Below are 19719 nucleotides of genomic sequence, written 5' to 3' on the forward strand. Positions count from 1 at the left end.
ATAAAAAGCAGCAAGTAAAAAAAAAAAGTTTTCATAAAAAACCCACCCTAAATTAAGAGCAGTGTAATTTAAGAATTTGGTGAGCAAAGCAGGGTTTTTGTATGCTCTAAGTGGATGCAATATGAAAGAAAATACCCAAGGATTAAGGCAAATTGCAAACAAATCATTTATGTGTATAAATTCAGGAAAATGAACTTTTTAAAAGAAGAGACATACCAAGAATTCTGATATTAGAAAATGTTACATGGCTACGTAATTCCCAGGATTACTTGTGTATAATGGCCTTGACTAATACATATACCGATTTGAAAGGTGGCAAAATTGGTGAATGAGATTTGGGTGTGTTTACTTTTTGGTTTGGTTTGTTTTTCCCATGCATTTGAATACATTTCTTCTCTGCACCCTAAGATGCAGAGATTTCAAAACATGAAAACTCAGCAGAAAAAAAAATAATTGTGGTTTTACTCTAACAGTGATATTCATTGAAATATGGAGTGTATTCTTCCCTCCTTTATATCTCTTCTGCACTACTAAATCCAGGTATCTCTGGCTTGCACAGTTTATTCAGGATGGAGTTTTCTCTGAAGAGTTTAGGAATAGTGCTATTTTTCAAATAGTAGTAGTTCTGCTCATAGTTTTTGAAGCCATGGCAGGACTGGGGATTACATGTTCCTGAACACGCGAGTACTGTTGCTGCCTAGTGCCTAATGTCAGTATATACTAGCTGCTAGACTACATCTCAGTTCAAGGTAACGTTTTGACGGTAGGCTGGTACTCTTAGAATGACTCCCTTGACCATATGTGATCAGACGAGGGAGGAATACTTTCTCTATGTCTTCATCCACTTTGTCTTCCTTCCTCCAAAGAGTAGAGTAGGATTGTACTACCTTACGCAGCACAACTAAGGAGCATGCATGCTGTGCTACTGTACATTATTTGCTGCTATATGGTTTTTCATATGCCTGTGACACCTTATTTTCTTTTGTTCTGCTTAGGATGTTTGAATCTGGATGAGATGAATGAGATGTCAAGTTCATGTATTCCAACACATTGCTTAGATATATGTTAGAAAAAAAGAAACCAACCAACCAAAAAACCCACACCTTTTTCAAAGTATTATTTAGGACAAGGACTAACTTTTGTTCATGAATTTATGTCTGAAATAATAAGTGGTTAAGTCTGGGTAGAACTGAGTTTTTGTGAGATCAGTGAAGCTAGAATTTAATCTTATGACAAGAACTAGTAAAAACAGTATTGAATCTTTTACTTGATTATTGGCACTAAAAAATAATATAATACATTCTTATGTATACTTCTTATGTAATACATTAACTGAATTAATTGACTGAATTCATATGCAAAAAATTTATCCAGCATGTATCTAGGAAGCTATATAAAAGTGTGTCACTTGTTTTTGGGATGCTATGTTCTATTTCCAACCTGCAATAGGATGTAAAAAATCCAGAAGCTGGTATAAACTACAAGAGAATAAGACTCATCAGCACAGTTCAGCGCAGTATTGTCTGCTTACAGGAAGGTGGGAAAGTGGTGGGAAAACTAGTGGGGGTCTTTTCCTGTAACCTGCTATGTTCATACAATTTGTTGCCTAGTAGTTTCAAGTCACTGTGGAAACCTTCCCTTTTTTTTCTTTTCATACTTTCTCTTTTTTTTAAATAATAATAAAAAACAAATGAAATGTTCTTACTTATCAAGTAAAATAGAAGAAAGCTCTTCCTTTATTTTTATCTGGTACAGAGCAGTCTTAAGATACCATCTACTCAAACTTTGTGCTAGAGTTCCGACGCTGCAAATAACCAGAGTGTTTGGCTATTCTCCACCCCATAGGCACCCTGTCTGTAGTGAATTCCTAAGTAAAGCTAAATTGGTTATGTAAGTTACTTTTAAGCAGGATTTAGGAAAACATCCACCTTAGATGACCTTTTCAGAAATAAAAATTACTTTTACCATTTTTGAAGAGGAATTGGGCATTTATATTTCTTAGAAATATTTGAAAATTGTATCCTGGTTCACACTGTGACTCAGTTCTCCATCTGTAGAGTAGGTTCAGTTCCTTTCTGTGGTTTAATTTGTAAGTTACATTTTGCTATCGATGCTCTGTTAGTAAGAACTCAGATCATTTGCATAGCTACATTTCACAGTAGAGAGGGTGTTCGGAGGAAAAGTATAATTTTTCTGAATATATTAGAGTTTTAAAAAATGTGTTTTGGATTTGTCTCTGGAGTAGCAACCTTAGAATTAAAGAAATGTTTATGGAAATGAATGATGAGTCAGTCATTTAATACCACAAATTCTGAAGTGTTCATGCAAACCTATATGTGTGCAATTTCAAAGGGAATTCATGTTGACTGTTCACAGAATCCTGATTGTAATACACAGGAATGGATCTTGGCTTCACTTTCTAAGCAAAATGCATACACGAGACCATATTGTTTGTAGTTTCTAAAGCACTGTTCCTAAAAATAGTGTACTGAACAAGGCATCGTATAAGTATAGATTTCACTTTATTCACAAAGTTGCAGGCTATAGTTAGTCTTCAGTAATAATAAAAGCTTAGTAGCAAAACCTCCTAGGATAAAAACCTGATAGATGATCTGTATCCAGCTACACCTTTATCAAATACATGATGCTTAAAGAAGTAATGGTAACTTAATAATAAAAAAGGCTGCAAGGTATGTTTTTATTATACATGTTATGTGACTTTTTTGAAAGTTATGAAATCTGATGCAAGCCATTTTGAAGTCTGTGGAGAGATTTTAGTGCATGTAAGGGCGGGGTGTGGGGTGTGGGGGTGTGGGGGTGGGGGGGGTGGAGCAGGGGAAGCCCAAAGACTCTCTCTATAGAGGGTGTTGTAATTTCTTACTGTAGCAAGTGATAAGCATTAAGATTTCCCATGGTACAGTTCTTGCCCACTTTGCCTTCATTTCTCCCCCCAATACACAGACCTACCACCAATATCACCAACCAATTTGAATGTTAGAGGGAAGAATGTGAAAATAGTGTTGCAAAGTACTTTTTCATAGAAATTGATGGCTAAGACATTATTCTAAGACCTGACTTTGTTCTGAGAGTAATACTGGTGATTATAAAAACGGGGGGGTTATGCATAAGCTTTTGAGTGAAAAGCTATCTTTCTATTACTGTTAACATTTCACCTTTTTTTGCAGCTAGAAATTTTTCTTTCAATTCTATATCAGAGTTTACAATGTAAGAACTTGAGGCTCCCATAGTTCCTTTGAGAGATAATGTGCATTTGTTTGATGTACTGCAGTTTTCAATATAAAACCTCAACTGGGCTTAAAAATGTGATTTTCACCTCTGAAAGGTATATTATTACAAAGTTGCCATACAATAAAAAATGAACATAACAAAAATGTTATAAGAATTTCATACCCAGCCCCTGTAATATAGGTGACTTTTTTTGTAATTTCCTTCAGACAGCAGAAAATTCTTACTCCTTAAAAGAAAAAAGAAGAAAGACCCCCCAACCCCCAAAATGAGAGATAGATTAATGGATCCTGCACAAGATCTAATAAGATAACACTAATGCACAGATATTAATGAAGCGGTCAAGCTCTATTCACTGTACTGAAGGACTCAAGTATACATTATCCATTTAACCTTCAATGCTGATGTAGTGATTTGTAGTCTGTTGACTTGGTATTCCATTACTGGACTCTTGTGCTTTTGTTATACCAGGAAATAATGGAGGTATGATCTGAAGGCCTGTTAAATAATGCTTTCTGTATAACAGACATCAGTGATAATTAGATAAAAAGGAAAAAAAAACCGGAAATCTTTCCAGTTCACTTTTTCAGTCTTTCATTAGTGTCTGTAGTATGTAATGTCTTTATTATATTATCTACAAATTGTTGAAACATTTCCACCAGGACAAGAACTCTTGCATACTGACCATATCTTAAAGGTTTTGTTTATTTTCCCAGATCACATTCTGCCTCAAACCTGGTCCCTGTTTATACACCATAGGATGTGAGGATATACCTTATAGAAACAGACTGAGGATGACTATAGCTTTTGTAGTCATTGTCACACTCCACAGGAGACAGACTCTGCTACAAAGAACTAAAATAAGACAATATTACTGCCCCTGTGTAACACAATGCCATTTGATGTTGTAAAACCCCTTTGCCAATCCATACTTCTCCATACTGTTCCCCCTGTATATGCACAGATATTAGATATTTTATTTCTTTATTGTTCATTAGCAAGGACCCTTACAGCTTTTGGCAACAATCAGCAGCACTGGGTACCAGAAGATATTTGAGGCAATTCTAGGACAGGATTCCTGTTGCTGAAAGCAGATGTTTACTTCTTCCAGTTATTGAGACTGCCTTACTAGTGACTGGTAAAAACAGGCATTCGTAAGTAGACCAGCTGATTTCTTCCCTAGAAGAACTTTGCTATACTCACAGTAAGCACCATATGGTGATTTTTTCAGATCTGCAAGGCTGTTAGAGAAGGTGAAACAAGCTTTTAGTAAGTAGGCCTGTTTAGTATACACATCTATACCATCACTAGTTTCATCCTTAATTTTGAGGAAATGCCTTTCTAATGAAAGTGGGGTTTGTATGTTCCCTACTAGTCTAACACTCCTGTAATCCAGTCAGATAAAGAATGGTCTCTACATTACAAGAATGAAATATGATTATTTAAATGTGTGTGTCAACCCTTATGATAAACATTCACATTGAAAACACATGTTTTTATGATTTCAATTTTTAATTTAGTCTCCTTTAATCAATATAGAAACATGGGAATGTCATTAATTAAAATTAATATTTCTTCATTGTTTTGCTCACTCTACTCAAAATTTATATAGTTTGTCTAATTACATATATTGTGCTTTATACATTTTATTAAATCAAATTTTCATAATCTTTTTTTCTTAGGATGACTGTGGTGTTGACACTAGTGTATCATAACAAGCTGTCTTGTCTGCATTCTCATGATATATTTCCATGTGTTTAAGTATCATTTTAATCTCAATCATCTAGTTTCAACAGGTATCACTTATTAATGAGAATGAATTAGCCTTCCCTTCTCTGCTACATATTTTTATACATTCTGACTGAAAATGCACCGTTTGCTAAAGGCTTTTTTTAGTTCAATAGATCTCAGCCTTTTGTCTTTGACATTCTTCAGGTTATAATTTCTTTAGTTCCTATGATGCTTGTATTGGAAAATGAGAAGTCTAAAGATATTTGTGTGCTTGGTTGTCTTCTCCTTAACCTTACTGTTCATCTGGTCATGCCAGATGCTTAATTGTTTGCACCATACAACAGAATTTCTGAAACATTTTTCATCATCCTAATACCACACTATATTTTCATTATGGCTGTGAAGTTTGTTTCATAGCAGACATATTGTACTTTAAACATAAACCCAAAATTAAAATTGAAAAAAATCCAAACATGCTTTAGTAATAAATACTGACCAGTGGTATCCAGTATAGTGATCACTATCCAGATAACCTTTCTTTTATGGCATATCTGTCTTTGGAGAGCTATGGATGCTACAGCCCTGATTCCATGCAAGAAGTAAGCACTTGCATAACATGAGGATCACCCATATTCCCTTTTGGAGAAGCCTTTTGCTGCCACATAGTGTTTATAAAAGTTCATTGTCTTTCTGAGTGTGATATGTTGCAGTTCATTTTTCATTTTTAAATCTAGACTGTTTACATCTGTATTGTAACTTCGGCATAATTACTGACTTTAACATGCTCATTTGGGATTTATCCTACTGTAACTCCATGGAGAACTTAGACCCTTGCATTTGTAGGTCAACAGATGTGTGTTTCACCTCTGCTGCTCCTCTGAGTGAATACAGGAATGTTTTGCAGATGCTCTCAGACTATTTTGAAAACACATTTCAGATCCCTATGATGTATCCAGGACCAGAATTGCAAAAAAACTTTTAAAATCTGTTTTATACACTTGGAATTATAGTTTGAAAAGATAGCTGAGTAACCAGACTGCAGTTTTAGGAATGCTTGGGTCTTTTGCTGCTGTTCCTTAATGATTAAATGTGGGATTGCAAAGGAATAGTTAGCTGACATTTGGGGCAAGCTGACAAACTAGGACTATTGATATAGGGCAGATAGTGTTAATATTTACATGTTTCCTTTCAATAATGGTCTGTGAGGTAAGATGCTTTTTTGTTTCCAAAATAATTTTCCTTATAGGGCTGTCCTCCAGATCACAGATGCCCTGTTAGTTGTGGGGGATAATTTTTAATTCCAAGGCACTATTTATTCCTAAAGAAATTATACTTTCATCAAAGAAAATTAAAGCAGAATGAAGATGGAAAAAATTAATGTGCATTCTGTTTTATGAGCAAAACAAAACAATCTCCAGGCTGCATCTCCATACAAAGTATTGTCATATAAACAATGTAGTTTAACAGATTGACACATTGTCTACACAAATTTATACTGATCTTGGAGTAATAATAGATTAGCCAATCCCAATGCTATACAAAAGAATACCACAAAACAAACAAAAACAATTTTCTGAATGAGGTGTTTTCACCAGTGAATATTAGATCAAGTTCTTATGTCTGGGTAGTACATCACATTGTATTGGACATTACCTTAGATATAATACGAATAAGGCAAAAAAAAAATAATTCATTCACAGTGATTAAATAATTGGGGAAATTTGGTCCTCAAAGAAGTCACAGGAAGTTTTGCCATTAACTTAGAAAATTCTTGTTTCATTCAGAGGGTAGAACTACCTCTACCATTAAACTCATTTGAGAATATTCACTAGTGAGACGTTGCAAATAAAGTTTTTAGGAAGCTAAAAAATAAGCCATCAACTATGCTTCGCCCATTGAAAGTGCTGGTTGGATACAAATGGCAAAGTTCATTTTGTACTTACTGACAGTTATAAGCGAAACAGTTTTGTGTCAACATCACTGGGTAGTAAAATTTCCAAATAAATTTACCTGTACAGGAACTGGATTTTGAAGCTAAGACAAGCTATACCCTGAGGATAGAAGCAGCCAATATGCATGTTGACCCTCGCTTCCTGAGTCTGGGACCCTTCAGTGACATGACAACAGTGAAGATAATTGTAGAAGATGTTGATGAGCCACCTGTGTTTACTTCAGTTTTGTACTCCATGGTGGTGTCTGAAGCAGCAAAGGTTGGCACTATTGTTGGAACTGTAGCAGCCCATGATCCAGATGCCTCAAATAGTCCTGTCAGGTAATTATAAGATGTCATAATTGTTTATTTATTTAGCCTTTGTATTGAAGTTGTTAATTTTGTTGTGGGGTGGTCTTTGCTTACATTGAAAGCAATTAGTTAGGTTTCTTCCTTTGCCAAGGGACATTGAGATGTTCTAAGAGATGGCATATTTTGACTTCTATACTCCTGAACTACAGAACCCTTGAGAAAATAATATATTTAATCTCTGTAAAGCAAAGAAAAGAAGATATAATTTCAGGATTCCAAAGAAAATACCCTCAACATATGAGTAATATTTACTTATCTCTAAGTTTTGGATGAGTCTATTGTTATCTATAACAAGTTATCTTCTCTTAAATCAACCAGGACTGAAAAGCACACATAATATATCCATGTCTCTGTGTGTACGTCCATAATGATTCATACTCTCAATGCACTATGCACAAGAAGTCACAAGAATGTAACAACATGTTAAATATTGCAAGAATGTAATAGACTCCTGCACAGTAGGAAAAGAAAAAAAAAAAAATAATCAGGGAAAACTCTTTATGTCAGGGAAATGTATAGGGCACGACACATCCTGTTTCAGTCAGGATGGTTGAAGGCAATAATCTTTTGGCTTTTGTAAATTCTGTCACAACCAAATATCTTTCATTTGTATGGGAAAAGATATGAACCCTGGAGACACATAAGAACTATGAAGGACCTCTTCCTTTGTCTTCAGTGTGTGAAGAACCTGTAAGCCTTCTGCAGTCTAACATCCAGATCATAAAGAAACCATAAGAAAGCACCAAGTATTGATCTTATTTTCCTGTATCTAAGGTCAGAGCTCAAGGACAAAGACTTACCACCTAAGTTAAACCAGTAATGAGTTGCTTGTTACTTTTCTTAAGCAGAGTAGTCATATTAATTTGTAAAGGAACATGCAAAAGGTAGTACTTCTGACTCAGGAATTTTGTGATTTTAAATATCTGCAGGAGGAGGAACACACACGATTAAAATGTAGTACTAATATTCATTTGTTTTTATTGTTCATTTAGGACATACATAAAATAGAACTTCACAGGTACAGAACTTGGTTGGATGTCACCTTTTTTCGTGGTGTTAAATTTTTACTTTCATGCATTGAAGATGAACTTGGAACTCTAGTGTAGCTCTGTAATTCTAATGCAGAAATCTTAAGCTGTAAAAATAAAGCATATGTTTCACTCCTACAGCTGACGTAAGTGTTCTCTCTCTCTTTCATTATATATCGGCAACATATTCAAAATAGCCGATTCCTATCATGTATAAACAAGTCCTAGATGGATGGTTGGCATGGATTTACTTGTGAAATTTATCTTTGCTGAAATCTATCTTTTCTGTGGCAGTGTTTTCTGGCACTGGTGTTAGCATCTGGTATATAATACCTGGTTTAACAGAATCATGTAGAGTAGGATTAAATCCAGTTCCATAAATGCAGTCTATGCTCAGAATGGTTTTGATTCCTTTTGACTCTTGTGTAAACATAATGATGAGTTTATTGGCCTCAATCTAGTTAATTTTTATGATTCCAGCATAAAAAATACGTATATCACCATCTTAACTAAAATCTTGAATATCTCTTCTGCTTCAAAGTTTGGAATTTGAGAGGGAGGAAAAATAAAAGTAGTGAGAGTTTATCTGTAGGCTTGCAAACCTATGTACATTGTTGGAGGCAGTGACAGGTCACATAATGTAAAGCTGTCCTGTATCTGCTGTAATATACATTAGAGCCAGATTCACCTAAAATTGGAATGTGTTATGGAGGATTAATGCATAATACTTTTCATGATCTACTTAAGAAGTTAAAATTATTAATCTATAAATAAGTATTCCAAATTCTAAACATTGGATTATATTAATAGTGATTAAAATTTAAATTTGTTACAATTCAGAAAATATTGAAAATACACAATCAGACACAATTAAAACCTTAATAATATGGGGGTGGGGAAATAATAAATATTTTGAAAAGAAGAGGCTATCCTTTATGGACCAATGAACTATTGATGTTTGAACTAGCTTAAATAAAGGATTTAAAATTCCTGCAGCTCAAAGATTTTCAAGAATTAATGGCTGCAAGGAATTAAAGGATTAAAAGTATTTAAAATAGTTTTTTTAGAATTTGAATATGGATGCAATGCTCGTAAATAAGTTAATGGAAAGTGCTTGCTTTCTATGCATGAAAATTATTTTTCTTGTTTTTTTCATAAGAACCTGTCATCCAGTTTATATAACTTGTTTGCTTTCCCCTCCCTCCCTCCTTCCTTTTCATTTCTTTCTTGTTTTCCTTTTTCTGTCTTTCTCATCTCCTCCTTCTCCTTCTCTTTCTTTCTTACTTTTTTTTTTTTTTTTTTAAGAAAGGCCTTTGGCTTTTCATGATGTGTAGCGATAGTCTGAATAATTGGTATGATATTGAATCCCAGATGTGGGACCTTCCAAGACTCACTACATAGCAGAGGTGACAGGCATAGACTCATGGGGAAATCTGACAGCCACAAAACAGCTGAAGAGCACTGCTGACCGAATAAACAACAGTGCTGGCATGAAAGAAAGTAAAAAATGAACTACAGTTAACATAAAACGGGGGGAAAAATTAAACAGGAGAAGTGAAAGAGGGCGAGCCTTAATCTGTGAAAACCGCTGTTACTGTTGCTCTTACAAGTCCTTACCCTGTCCTCTCTCTCGCTGTGACATAATACAGTAAACCAATTCTAATTACGTAACAAGCCTCTGCTCTAAGATTTTGCAGCTAAGAGGGACAGATAAAACCACAAAGTAGAAGTTGGTATATTGCAACACAGAACAAACAAATAGTATCATAAGATCATTACATCTGGGAAGTCCCATTTTTAAACTATTTTCCATAATCCTTTCCTTCCACATTGTTCAAATGATTTGGTTAATCTTACATCAATATAATCTATTATCAGTGTGACATAATTGTAATGATCACACTTGGTCTGATCTGGACATTTTAATTCATCCTGAGTGTAAGGAAATGCTCTGGAGTACATACTTGATCTAAATGAGAGTGCAAGAATCTGACTCAATATTAAATCAAATGTCAAGAACATTCCAGCTGTAAATCGAAATCTGCCTAATCAACCTTCCCTTTCTTCTGCAAAGGTTATAAGCAAAACACCCACAGGCATTTTGACCTTTTCCCTTATGCTATTTTCTGTTTGCTAAGGAGCTCATTTCCACTTCCTAAAACAAATTTGGAGGTAAAAGGTATGTTAAGCCAAAGAGTTAAGGGCATGAGCCTGTGTTTGTCTAATGACAGTAAAGCACCAGCACCTGACAGTGATGACATGCAATCCCTTGCCCTGCTCTGCATCATCTCTTTCTACTTCCCTGCCCCTTCAGCTCTGAGTGACAGGGGTTCTTCTGGTGATAGGAAACCCTGTGCTCAGACTGCCAGCCCCCATCGCAGCAGCGCCTGCCTGGTACAGCCATGCAGCAAACTTGCAACTCACCTTCTCCTTAGCTGGGGTTCAGGGGGATGTTGTTCCATGAAAAAAGGAAAGCTTGCCTCACAGCAGAGAGGAAGAAAGGAGAGGGGAATAACTATAACCTCACTGAAGAGGACACTGTGGGAACAGAGCCTGCCACTGTCAGCACAGGCTGCTGTGTAACTCTTGCCTTCACATAGAGCTTTGCATCTCTCAGCACCCCAGAGAAACTGGACAAAACAAAGCTCAAAATGGGGAAACAATGGAAACTCTTTCTCTCTATTAAGAAATCAATGAAACCTTTTTACAAGTGGTAATTGAACATAAATCAAAGTTTTCTTTCATCCTTCACCTAGGTACTCGATAGATCGAAACACAGACTTGGAGAGGTATTTCAATATTGATGCCAACAGTGGAGTCATTACAACTGCCAAGTCTTTGGACAGGGAAACTAATGCTGTTCATAATATCACAGTTTTGGCTATGGAGAGTCGTAAGTAACAATTTAAAAATCTTATTGGCTGTTTATGTCTAAAACTTCAGGCTTGTTGTGATCAGCTGCATTGAAAGAAATTATGGGAGTTTCAAACCATGGCTGACAAAAATAACTTCTTACTCAATGTAAAATAAACTTAAATGATAAAAATTAAGAAATACAACAGATTAAGTATTTGCTGTTTCCTTTGTCTCACACCTTGTGTAGTCTTTTGAATTCTGAAAAGATATGCCAAGTCAGCAGTCTCAGACGAAGTATCATTAGAGGAAAAGTGATACGGAGCGTGGAGAAGATCAGTTAGCTCATCTTGTTGATGACACTCAGGGTTGATTGCTGTTGGTAAACCACAGCATTCCTAAAAGGCGGGAAGGAAAGGGAATGTGAATGCTTGCCTGGTTTCACTTTCCTGACTCTAAGATAAGACTGTAGAGGATATTTTGTATTTGGTATCATTCTGGCATAAGATGAAAAATGTTGGAAGAATCAAACCCTTCAAGTACATACAACAACAATTCTGTTAATGCAAGTTTAAATGTAAACTTGTTCAGCTCTGAATATATTCTGTGGAAAGCTATATATTTTTTGCCATTATATTTGAAGAATTTATTTCTTCAAATTTCATGCTTGTTACTGCTCTGCTGGGCTGTGATAATAAAAGATATCAATTCTCTGACCTGCTATTTTAAAAATCCTCATTTCTTGCTTTCAATGAGGTTAATTTAATGTTTAACCTTAAAGCTAACATCTATCATTTAATGTCTGTGTGAATTTATCTTGTATTCTCAGGAGTAGAATTTTCGTCTAGGAGGCCAGCATGGAAACTTTCCTGGGTAGTAACAAAGCTGACAAGGTAGCCAAGGGGCATACTTGACACAAGTGAGAGTCTAAGAGCACAAGTAATACCTTACAATGCTACAATGCTTTAATTTATGTTCATGGCCTGCTTGCTTTTCAATAAGCTTAGGTTAGAAGAGGAAAAAGTTGGTGTCAAAATTGTTTACTCCTCTGGTATTTCAGATGTGCAAGAAAACCAAAAGCAAACCAAAACACTTTATGGTTTACATTTGGATGCATTGATTTAAATATTTATATTATTTACTAAAATGTGGCTGCAATTCTTGATAGAGAGATACATATTTGAAGTTTTATACAGTTTTTCCTTCTGCCCTGCCCTATTCCTAATGTCACTACTTTTGGTAAAAAAAAAAATAAATTACACAATCTCTTTTCTGTGCTCCAAAACAGGTGTATTCTAGCAAAATAAGCATAGCACAAAGTGATGTCCTTTGTGCTTAGTCCAAAAATACCTACTGTTTAAGATTAGATAATTGGACCCTGAACAGATTCATATTTTAGTTAGGGATGTACATCAGTTTAAGGATGTGATTCATATTTAAGGTGTTCAACATGTTAATGACAGTCTTGAAATACTTAGTTGTGTGTGCACTTTAAATAATTTTGGATTTGCTTGGGAATACAGCTTTCTCTTCTTTCTGTTATACATAGATGATGGAAATATATTTTAAACTTCTTAATAGTCTGATCAATCTGAATTGCAACAAAAATGTATTTAACCCATAATAACTGTGCTGTTCCTGACATGAATGGTGCTATTCTGGCTATTTATACCCCTTGGCAATGGTTTTATATCATCCTGCTCTTATCCTTCCATATGATGTGGTTCAATGCTGTGATTAGTGAGTCAGATTTTTGGTTTATCCCTGAGAGTAAAATCTTAGTTTAACTGAAGCGGCTGGAAAACATAAACATTGTTTCCACTAGGCCCAGAAGATCAAGACAAGAGCTTTCTTTGTTCTTCTAGGAGGGACTGTAGTTCATTTGACATGCATATGCAAAAGTAGAATGCAAATTAAAAACATACTGGCCCAAAGAATAACTTGCAAGGAGCTCTTCTTGACTGTTTTTTTGGCTCCTTTTCCTATAGCGAACCCTGCACAGACTGGGAGAGGCTATGTAGCTATCACTATACTTGACATCAACGATAATGCCCCTGAGTTTGCCATGGAGTATGAGACAACTGTCTGTGAAAATGCTCAACCTGGTCAGGTATGGCTTCATTTATTTTTTAATGTTTATTTTTATCAGATAGGCAGCTATTTCTTATGAAAGCCTGCCAGCTTTAAGATAAAATAGAATTGGCTTATGGCAGTAAAATTGATGCTTTGATGTAGAGGACAAGCAAATAGTAATCAAACCCTAACATCTTCGCCATACATCTGAAGAGAAAGACTGAGGTGTAAAAATTACTAGTTGAAGGTACTGTTAAAATCTCTGGCTTTCTTACTGATATAACAGACACATTTTGCTAAACTCACCTAATTCTGAATAACATTAAGAATATGTACTTCCTCCTAATTTTGCTGGGAAGTGGGAAGTCATAACATGGAGGTTATTCTGGGACTGAAGGCCTACCGTTCCTAAAATGAGTACACACTTTTATTTCCCTTAGCGTGGGCTAAGCCATAAGTCCCTAGCCATAAGTCCACAATTTCACAAGGGACATGTATTCCTAGCGTATTCCCCAGTGTTTTTAACTCCCCAAATGTCTTCCAAGTAGTCCTAGAGTCAACTAAGATTATCTGGTGTTATTTATCCTTGGTGTCTCTCATATTTGAACTTATCCTCTCTACATTGTAATATCTCAAAAATATGTATTTTTTCTCATGCTCTCTTCTGTCTCCCAGAAAACTACTAGACGTTTCATTCACATAGATACCACATGTTCCATGGGAGACATTGCACTTTTGTGCCTTGTCCCAGAATATTATCCTTCCTGTGGCAGTTGTTTATTGCACATTTCAGAACCATACCATAATTTAAATCCTTAACAGAAAACACTATTATCATTAGCTTGAGTTCATGAGAAACACAGAATATACATGCTCTTATTGGAGTAGCTGTTTGTTTTCCTTGTGATCATCAGAACTGTTAGCTCTGAGTATTTGTTCTTCATGGATTTTAAGCAATGCTGACACTGGTTTTAGAGGTAGATTTTCAGAGAATTTTAGAAAATAAAGTTGGAAAAACAATGATAATAAAAAATAAATCCTAGCAAATATTAATACACTCATGACTTGGCTTTTTATTTTTCATTATGTTAAAAAAGAAGAATTAAAATGCCCAAAAGCATAATTGTTTCCTTGCAAAGGTTTACTACATTGATTGCAGTCACTGTTAACTATCTAAAGGGCCATACTGAAGATACACTTCTTCCACTATTACGGAGTTTATGCTCCTAACTGTGGTGAATGACAGGACTTGCAGATCGTTGCTTTTGGCCAATAAAGTTGATACAGGGAAAGTAAAGAGTTGAGTCACATTTGTTTTTAATAATGTCTGTATGTGCTTAGGAGATTAGAAAACCAAAACATAGTATGGGCAGGACTCAATCGAGTGTTGATACTTTGGTAAGTAATAGAGGGTTTATACAATGCACATATAATTGTGCTTCTTACCATTCTAATCAACGAAATCACAATATACCTCAAAACAGGTGATCCAGAAAATCAGTGCAATTGATAAAGATGACCCACCAAATGGCCATCGGTTCTCCTTCAGTTTAACAGCAGAGGCAGCAAATAACCACAATTTTACACTGCAAGACAACAAAGGTAAGAACATTTTGTTTGGATTAATATTCACCACTAACACCTTTCTTTTTGAATATATCATGCTGATTATGACCTACATAAATGTCTATTCTGGTAAGGACATAAATAAAATTACAATCAGCCTACAAAATAATTTTATCTGTCGATTATTGGTCAAAGGAATCAAACTGTTTAAATCTTTTAAAACCTTGAGCCAAACAGAGAAGCTTCCAATCTTTCTTTGGTTTTTTTGTTCTTTTTTTTTTTTTCTCTGCCCAGAAGTCACTCGTCTCACATTTTTATTTGTATTTATAGTTTTTTATCTAAATTAGATTGTACCTTGGTTCAGTGACTGAAAAATGTCCAAGAATACCTGTTCTATTAATATAACTCAGGACATGAAAAACAAGTGCACAGTAAATCGAAAGGACTTTTTTTTTTTTTTTTTAATTAAGAAAAACACAGCTTTTCAGTAAGTGTACCGTCCATTGAAGAATGCTTTTATTAATGGGAAGTGCCTACAATATTTGCACAGACTTCTTATGACTATTTCCCCAAAGACTTATGCAAAGACTCCCATTGGCATCACATTTCTATTAGTCAAAGTATCTGAGAACATGCTTGTAATTAGTGTTCTTATTAGTTGTACTGCATAGTAAGGCAGCTGGGCATGTATCAGTCAGTTTAGTTATTAGCTGAAGCAAACAGAACTAAATAGACACAATGTTACTCTTGCATTGCTTTTTTATGGATCAGCACTAAACCAGCGCTGCAAAGTCATCCTTATTAATAAAACAAGAAAGACAGACATATAGTGGACTAAAGGACACTGTTTGTACCGACAGACTTTGAACAACATTCACCAAGTATAACATATGACCTAATAAAGTTCTCTCACACAGCTATTCACTGCCTTACCCTGCATGTACTTACTGGTGTGCTTAATTTTCTTCATATGAGCAGCTTGCAGTCTGAATCTAAAGATAATAATAATAATGATCAAAATAATAAAAATGCATTAGAATAAAACTCTGTTCAGAAATCTGACATTGTTACAAGTACTGTAAATTATTTAATGAGAAGACAGGCCCTCTTCCAGATAACTTAAAGTTTAGGAAAAGTAATAATAGACTTTTGCAATGCCATTAAAATAAAAGGAGTTATAAGATACAGGCAGCCGCAGTTGCCTCCTTCAATGTTTAATTTTATGCATATCCGTATGATGCTATATGAAGTGTTTGCATATTTTGCCAGATAGGCCATAATAGATGACACAATAAGATAACTTCACAGGACTATCAATATATCTGTCTATTAATAGATAGATAAATAGATGGATAAGTAGATAGATAGACTGAACAACCAACATTTTCTATACGTTCTAGGTGTCAACCTGTATTGAACACCGTGAGTTTCTGCACATATTTTCTGGAACACATGGACTTTCTATTCACTCAACTCAGAGCAGCATCAAACCACACATTTTAGACTGATTATATTAGTCATCTTCACTCTCAGATGAGGCTGAAAAGAAGTGCATGTCTTTGTTACATGTGCAATTACTGTATTTGTACAGCAACCTGTCTGGCTTTTCTTTTTGCATTAAAAAATATTTCACTCGCGTTCAAAACTTATTTTCCTATTAATATGTTCATCCCTTCCATTAATATGATACCTATATCTCTAGATAACTGAAATAGATACTTGGAAATTAGACCTGAAACAGGTATATAGATACTTAATCTGATCACTGAAGGGCAATTTCTTTTCTTTTTTTGTAGTGATCTCATCTTCAACTATCTATCAAGAGTGTGAAACTGTGAACATAACTAAAACCAAATAGACCTCCAATTTTGAAATATCCTTTCATGAAAAATAGGAATCTTTTTGTTTAATTGGTTATCATTTCTCAGCTGATCCTATCTTTGCAGCTTCAAAAATATATGACCACAAAAGATAAACCTGTTGAAATAACATAAATGTGTTTATAAAGTCTTTTAAGTGAAAGACTGTATTATAGGGCTTGTGTTTGAGAAAGGTAATTATTTTATATTTCCATCTTTTTTTTCCTTTTTCTAGATAACACTGCAACAGTATTAACCAGAAGAAATGGGTTCCGAAGACAGGAACAGTCTGTTTTCTACTTGCCAATATTCATTGTGGACAGTGGATCACCTTCACTTAGTAGCACTAATACTCTCACCATCAGAGTCTGTGACTGTGATGCAGATGGTATTGCTCAGACATGCAATGCAGAAGCTTATATCTTACCTGCAGGACTTAGCACTGGAGCCCTGATAGCAATATTGGCTTGTGTCTTGACACTTCTAGGTATGTCTTCTTCCTGTTACCTTTATTTTCCATTCAATATATACTAGTAAAAGAAAGGGCAGGGGGGCGGTGTGTGTGATAGTGTGCTTTGTGGAAGTATTTGGTTTAGCATACTCACCATATAACCAGTATCAGCGTGTGATTTTTTTTCAGAGATATAACTATTTCTGAATATTTATTGATTTGCATAAAAAAGACATTAAAAAAATGCAACAGATTTAGCTTATTGATAGTAAACATATTTAATTGAAATCTATAGAATGATCTTTTGTTACTTCTGCAACTGGTAGTGCAGCTGGATTTTATGTTGTGCAGTGAAACTGCAACTAGATAAAAGACAGTGGAAAACAGTGGAATAGTGTCAACATGTTAGTTTGGTTAGCATTTCTCATCTCATGCCTAGTCCTTGAACAAAATGACTACATGGGAGTAGTGAAGGCCTAAATCGAGGAGTAAAGATAAAGGATGCAGGTGAGCAAAAGTGCAGTTTTGCTTATTGTCAGAAAGCTCACATTAACAAGGGTACAGATTCAGCACAGAAGAATTTTCTTGGGTATTGTTATCAATGGAGAGATTTTTTGATTCCCTGCCTGTATGTATCAGTCTAAGGGAAAGGAGAAGACTGTAGTCTCCTCAGGTTGGTATAATCCCAGTAATAATTTATATGTCACTGTTAGATATCTAAGTAATTTGAATAGGTCTAATCAAGAGACTTTTGTCCACACTTCTATTCATGGCTGTATTTCAACAATGTATATATATCTCTTCTTATTGACTTTGATTCACCTTGCCGTAAACCATTAGAAGGAAATGTCCCTTCTGCTAAAAACATTTCCAAAGGACTCAAAAAAGGAAATGCCCTTACATTATTGTTACGGAGTAAGAAAAATCACTACCTCTGCAATGAACCTAGCTGATTTACTCAGTAGCTATGTATGGGAGGTGCCATTTCCAGAGTTTTCCATCTTTGTGACAAAACCCCCTAACACCATAATATTGTTTAAACTCACTCAACACATGGTTAGGCCAAAGTTTAAGGAGAAATAGATGCGAATCATTGCCAAAAATTTTAATTAACATTTTCTAAATATCATTTATCTAGTAGCATTTCTAGGCCATTTATACAAACAAATGAACTTTAGTGGGACATAAACCTAATGACAGAGCTCAAAAGGATATGCAAAAGATTCTCGCATATGAACTGGCATTGGCATCAATGGAAAAACACCTATTTAAAACTTTGGTCCAATGTACTTAGACAAGAAAAGTTCTGTAACTGTAGCAATTCACTTCATCCCAAATTGAAATGTCATGATTACTGTTATATATAAAAAGAAAGTTTCTGGAGGTTACATAAGGAGCTACCATAGACAGAACACAGCCTGGACTGGGAATGAGCTTTTCTTAAATAGGTTGCATATGTTTTAAAAGAGAGCATTGGTTGGAGACACAGCATATTACAAGGCAACAACATTCTTAATCTAATCACTACACTAGGGTTCAAATACAACCAATAAATCATAGATTCGTAGAATCATAGAATCATTTAGGTTGGAAAAGACCTTTAAGATCAAGTCCAACCCTTAACCAAGCACTGCCAAGTCTACCATTAAACCATGTCCCTAAGCACCACATCTACATATTTTTTGAATGCTTCCAGGGATGGTGATTCTACCATGTCCCTGGGCAGCCTGTTCTAATGTTTGACCACCCTTTCAGTGAAGAATTTTTTCCTAATATCCAATCTAAACCTGCCCTGGCACAACTGGAGACTGTTTCCTCTTGTCCTGTCACTAGTTACTTGGGGAAAGAAACCTGCCCCCACCTGCCTACAACCTCATTTCAGGTAGCTGTAGAGAGCAATAAGGTCCCCCTTGAGTCTCCTCTTCTCCAGACTAAACAACCCCATTTCCCTCACCTGCTTCTCATAAGACTTGTGCTCCAGACACTTCACCAGCTTCTTTGCCCTTCTCTGGACATGCTCCAGCACCTCAATGTTTTTCTTGTAGTGAGGTGCCCAAACTGTATTTGAGGTGCAGCCTCACCAGTGCCAAGTACGGGGGGACAATCACTTCCCTTGTTCTGCTGGCCAGCCTGAGTAATAGCTGGGCATTCACCTTTCTAATCTTCTCCCTGCATAACCTAACAACATCCTTATAGTCCTCCTCAGGTGCCTGCCCCTTCATTCAAAGGTGGTAATCTCTCATTCAAGAACTCTCCTTTATTCCGATCATTTTTAGAAGGTACAGAGCATGTATTTGGCAAAGAATTAAAGATAAAATCTCTGAATATATTTTTTGAATGATGAGCTATGCACTGAAGAGGAATCTTGTGTATAACCACCTTATAATTGATTTTATTTGTCAAAGAGTTGGACTTCCAAACTAAGCCATCTGAATGCATCACCATTGTTTTTCTAAATAGACATTTGTATGTGCTGTCATCATTTCAAATCAAAACTGTTCCTTTTGGGTACAGTTCAAAGCTGCAGGCACAGTTTAGGCTGTGTTTATATGTTAATCCTGGCTTTGAGTCCTGCATTTTGGTACTGTATCTTGCTGCTCTTTTGTTCCC

General features: G+C 35.4%; 1 protein-coding gene across 2 annotated transcripts in view; it reads left to right on the plus strand.

Annotated features, from left to right (window-relative positions):
- The window catches only part of LOC130146679 (cadherin-7), an 83764-nt gene that overhangs the window by 55089 nt on the left and 8956 nt on the right, over positions 1–19719 (plus strand). For both annotated transcript variants that reach the window (XM_056333084.1, XM_056333083.1), the window contains exons 7-11: positions 6996–7249; positions 11064–11200; positions 13149–13270; positions 14718–14835; positions 16894–17145. In XM_056333084.1, coding sequence (XP_056189059.1) covers positions 6996–7249; positions 11064–11200; positions 13149–13270; positions 14718–14835; positions 16894–17145 — 883 coding nt within the window. The remainder of the gene's footprint in view (positions 1–6995; positions 7250–11063; positions 11201–13148; positions 13271–14717; positions 14836–16893; positions 17146–19719) is intronic.

This window comes from Falco biarmicus, chromosome 3 (genome assembly GCF_023638135.1).
Source record: "Falco biarmicus isolate bFalBia1 chromosome 3, bFalBia1.pri, whole genome shotgun sequence".
Lineage (NCBI taxonomy): Eukaryota > Metazoa > Chordata > Aves > Falconiformes > Falconidae > Falco > Falco biarmicus.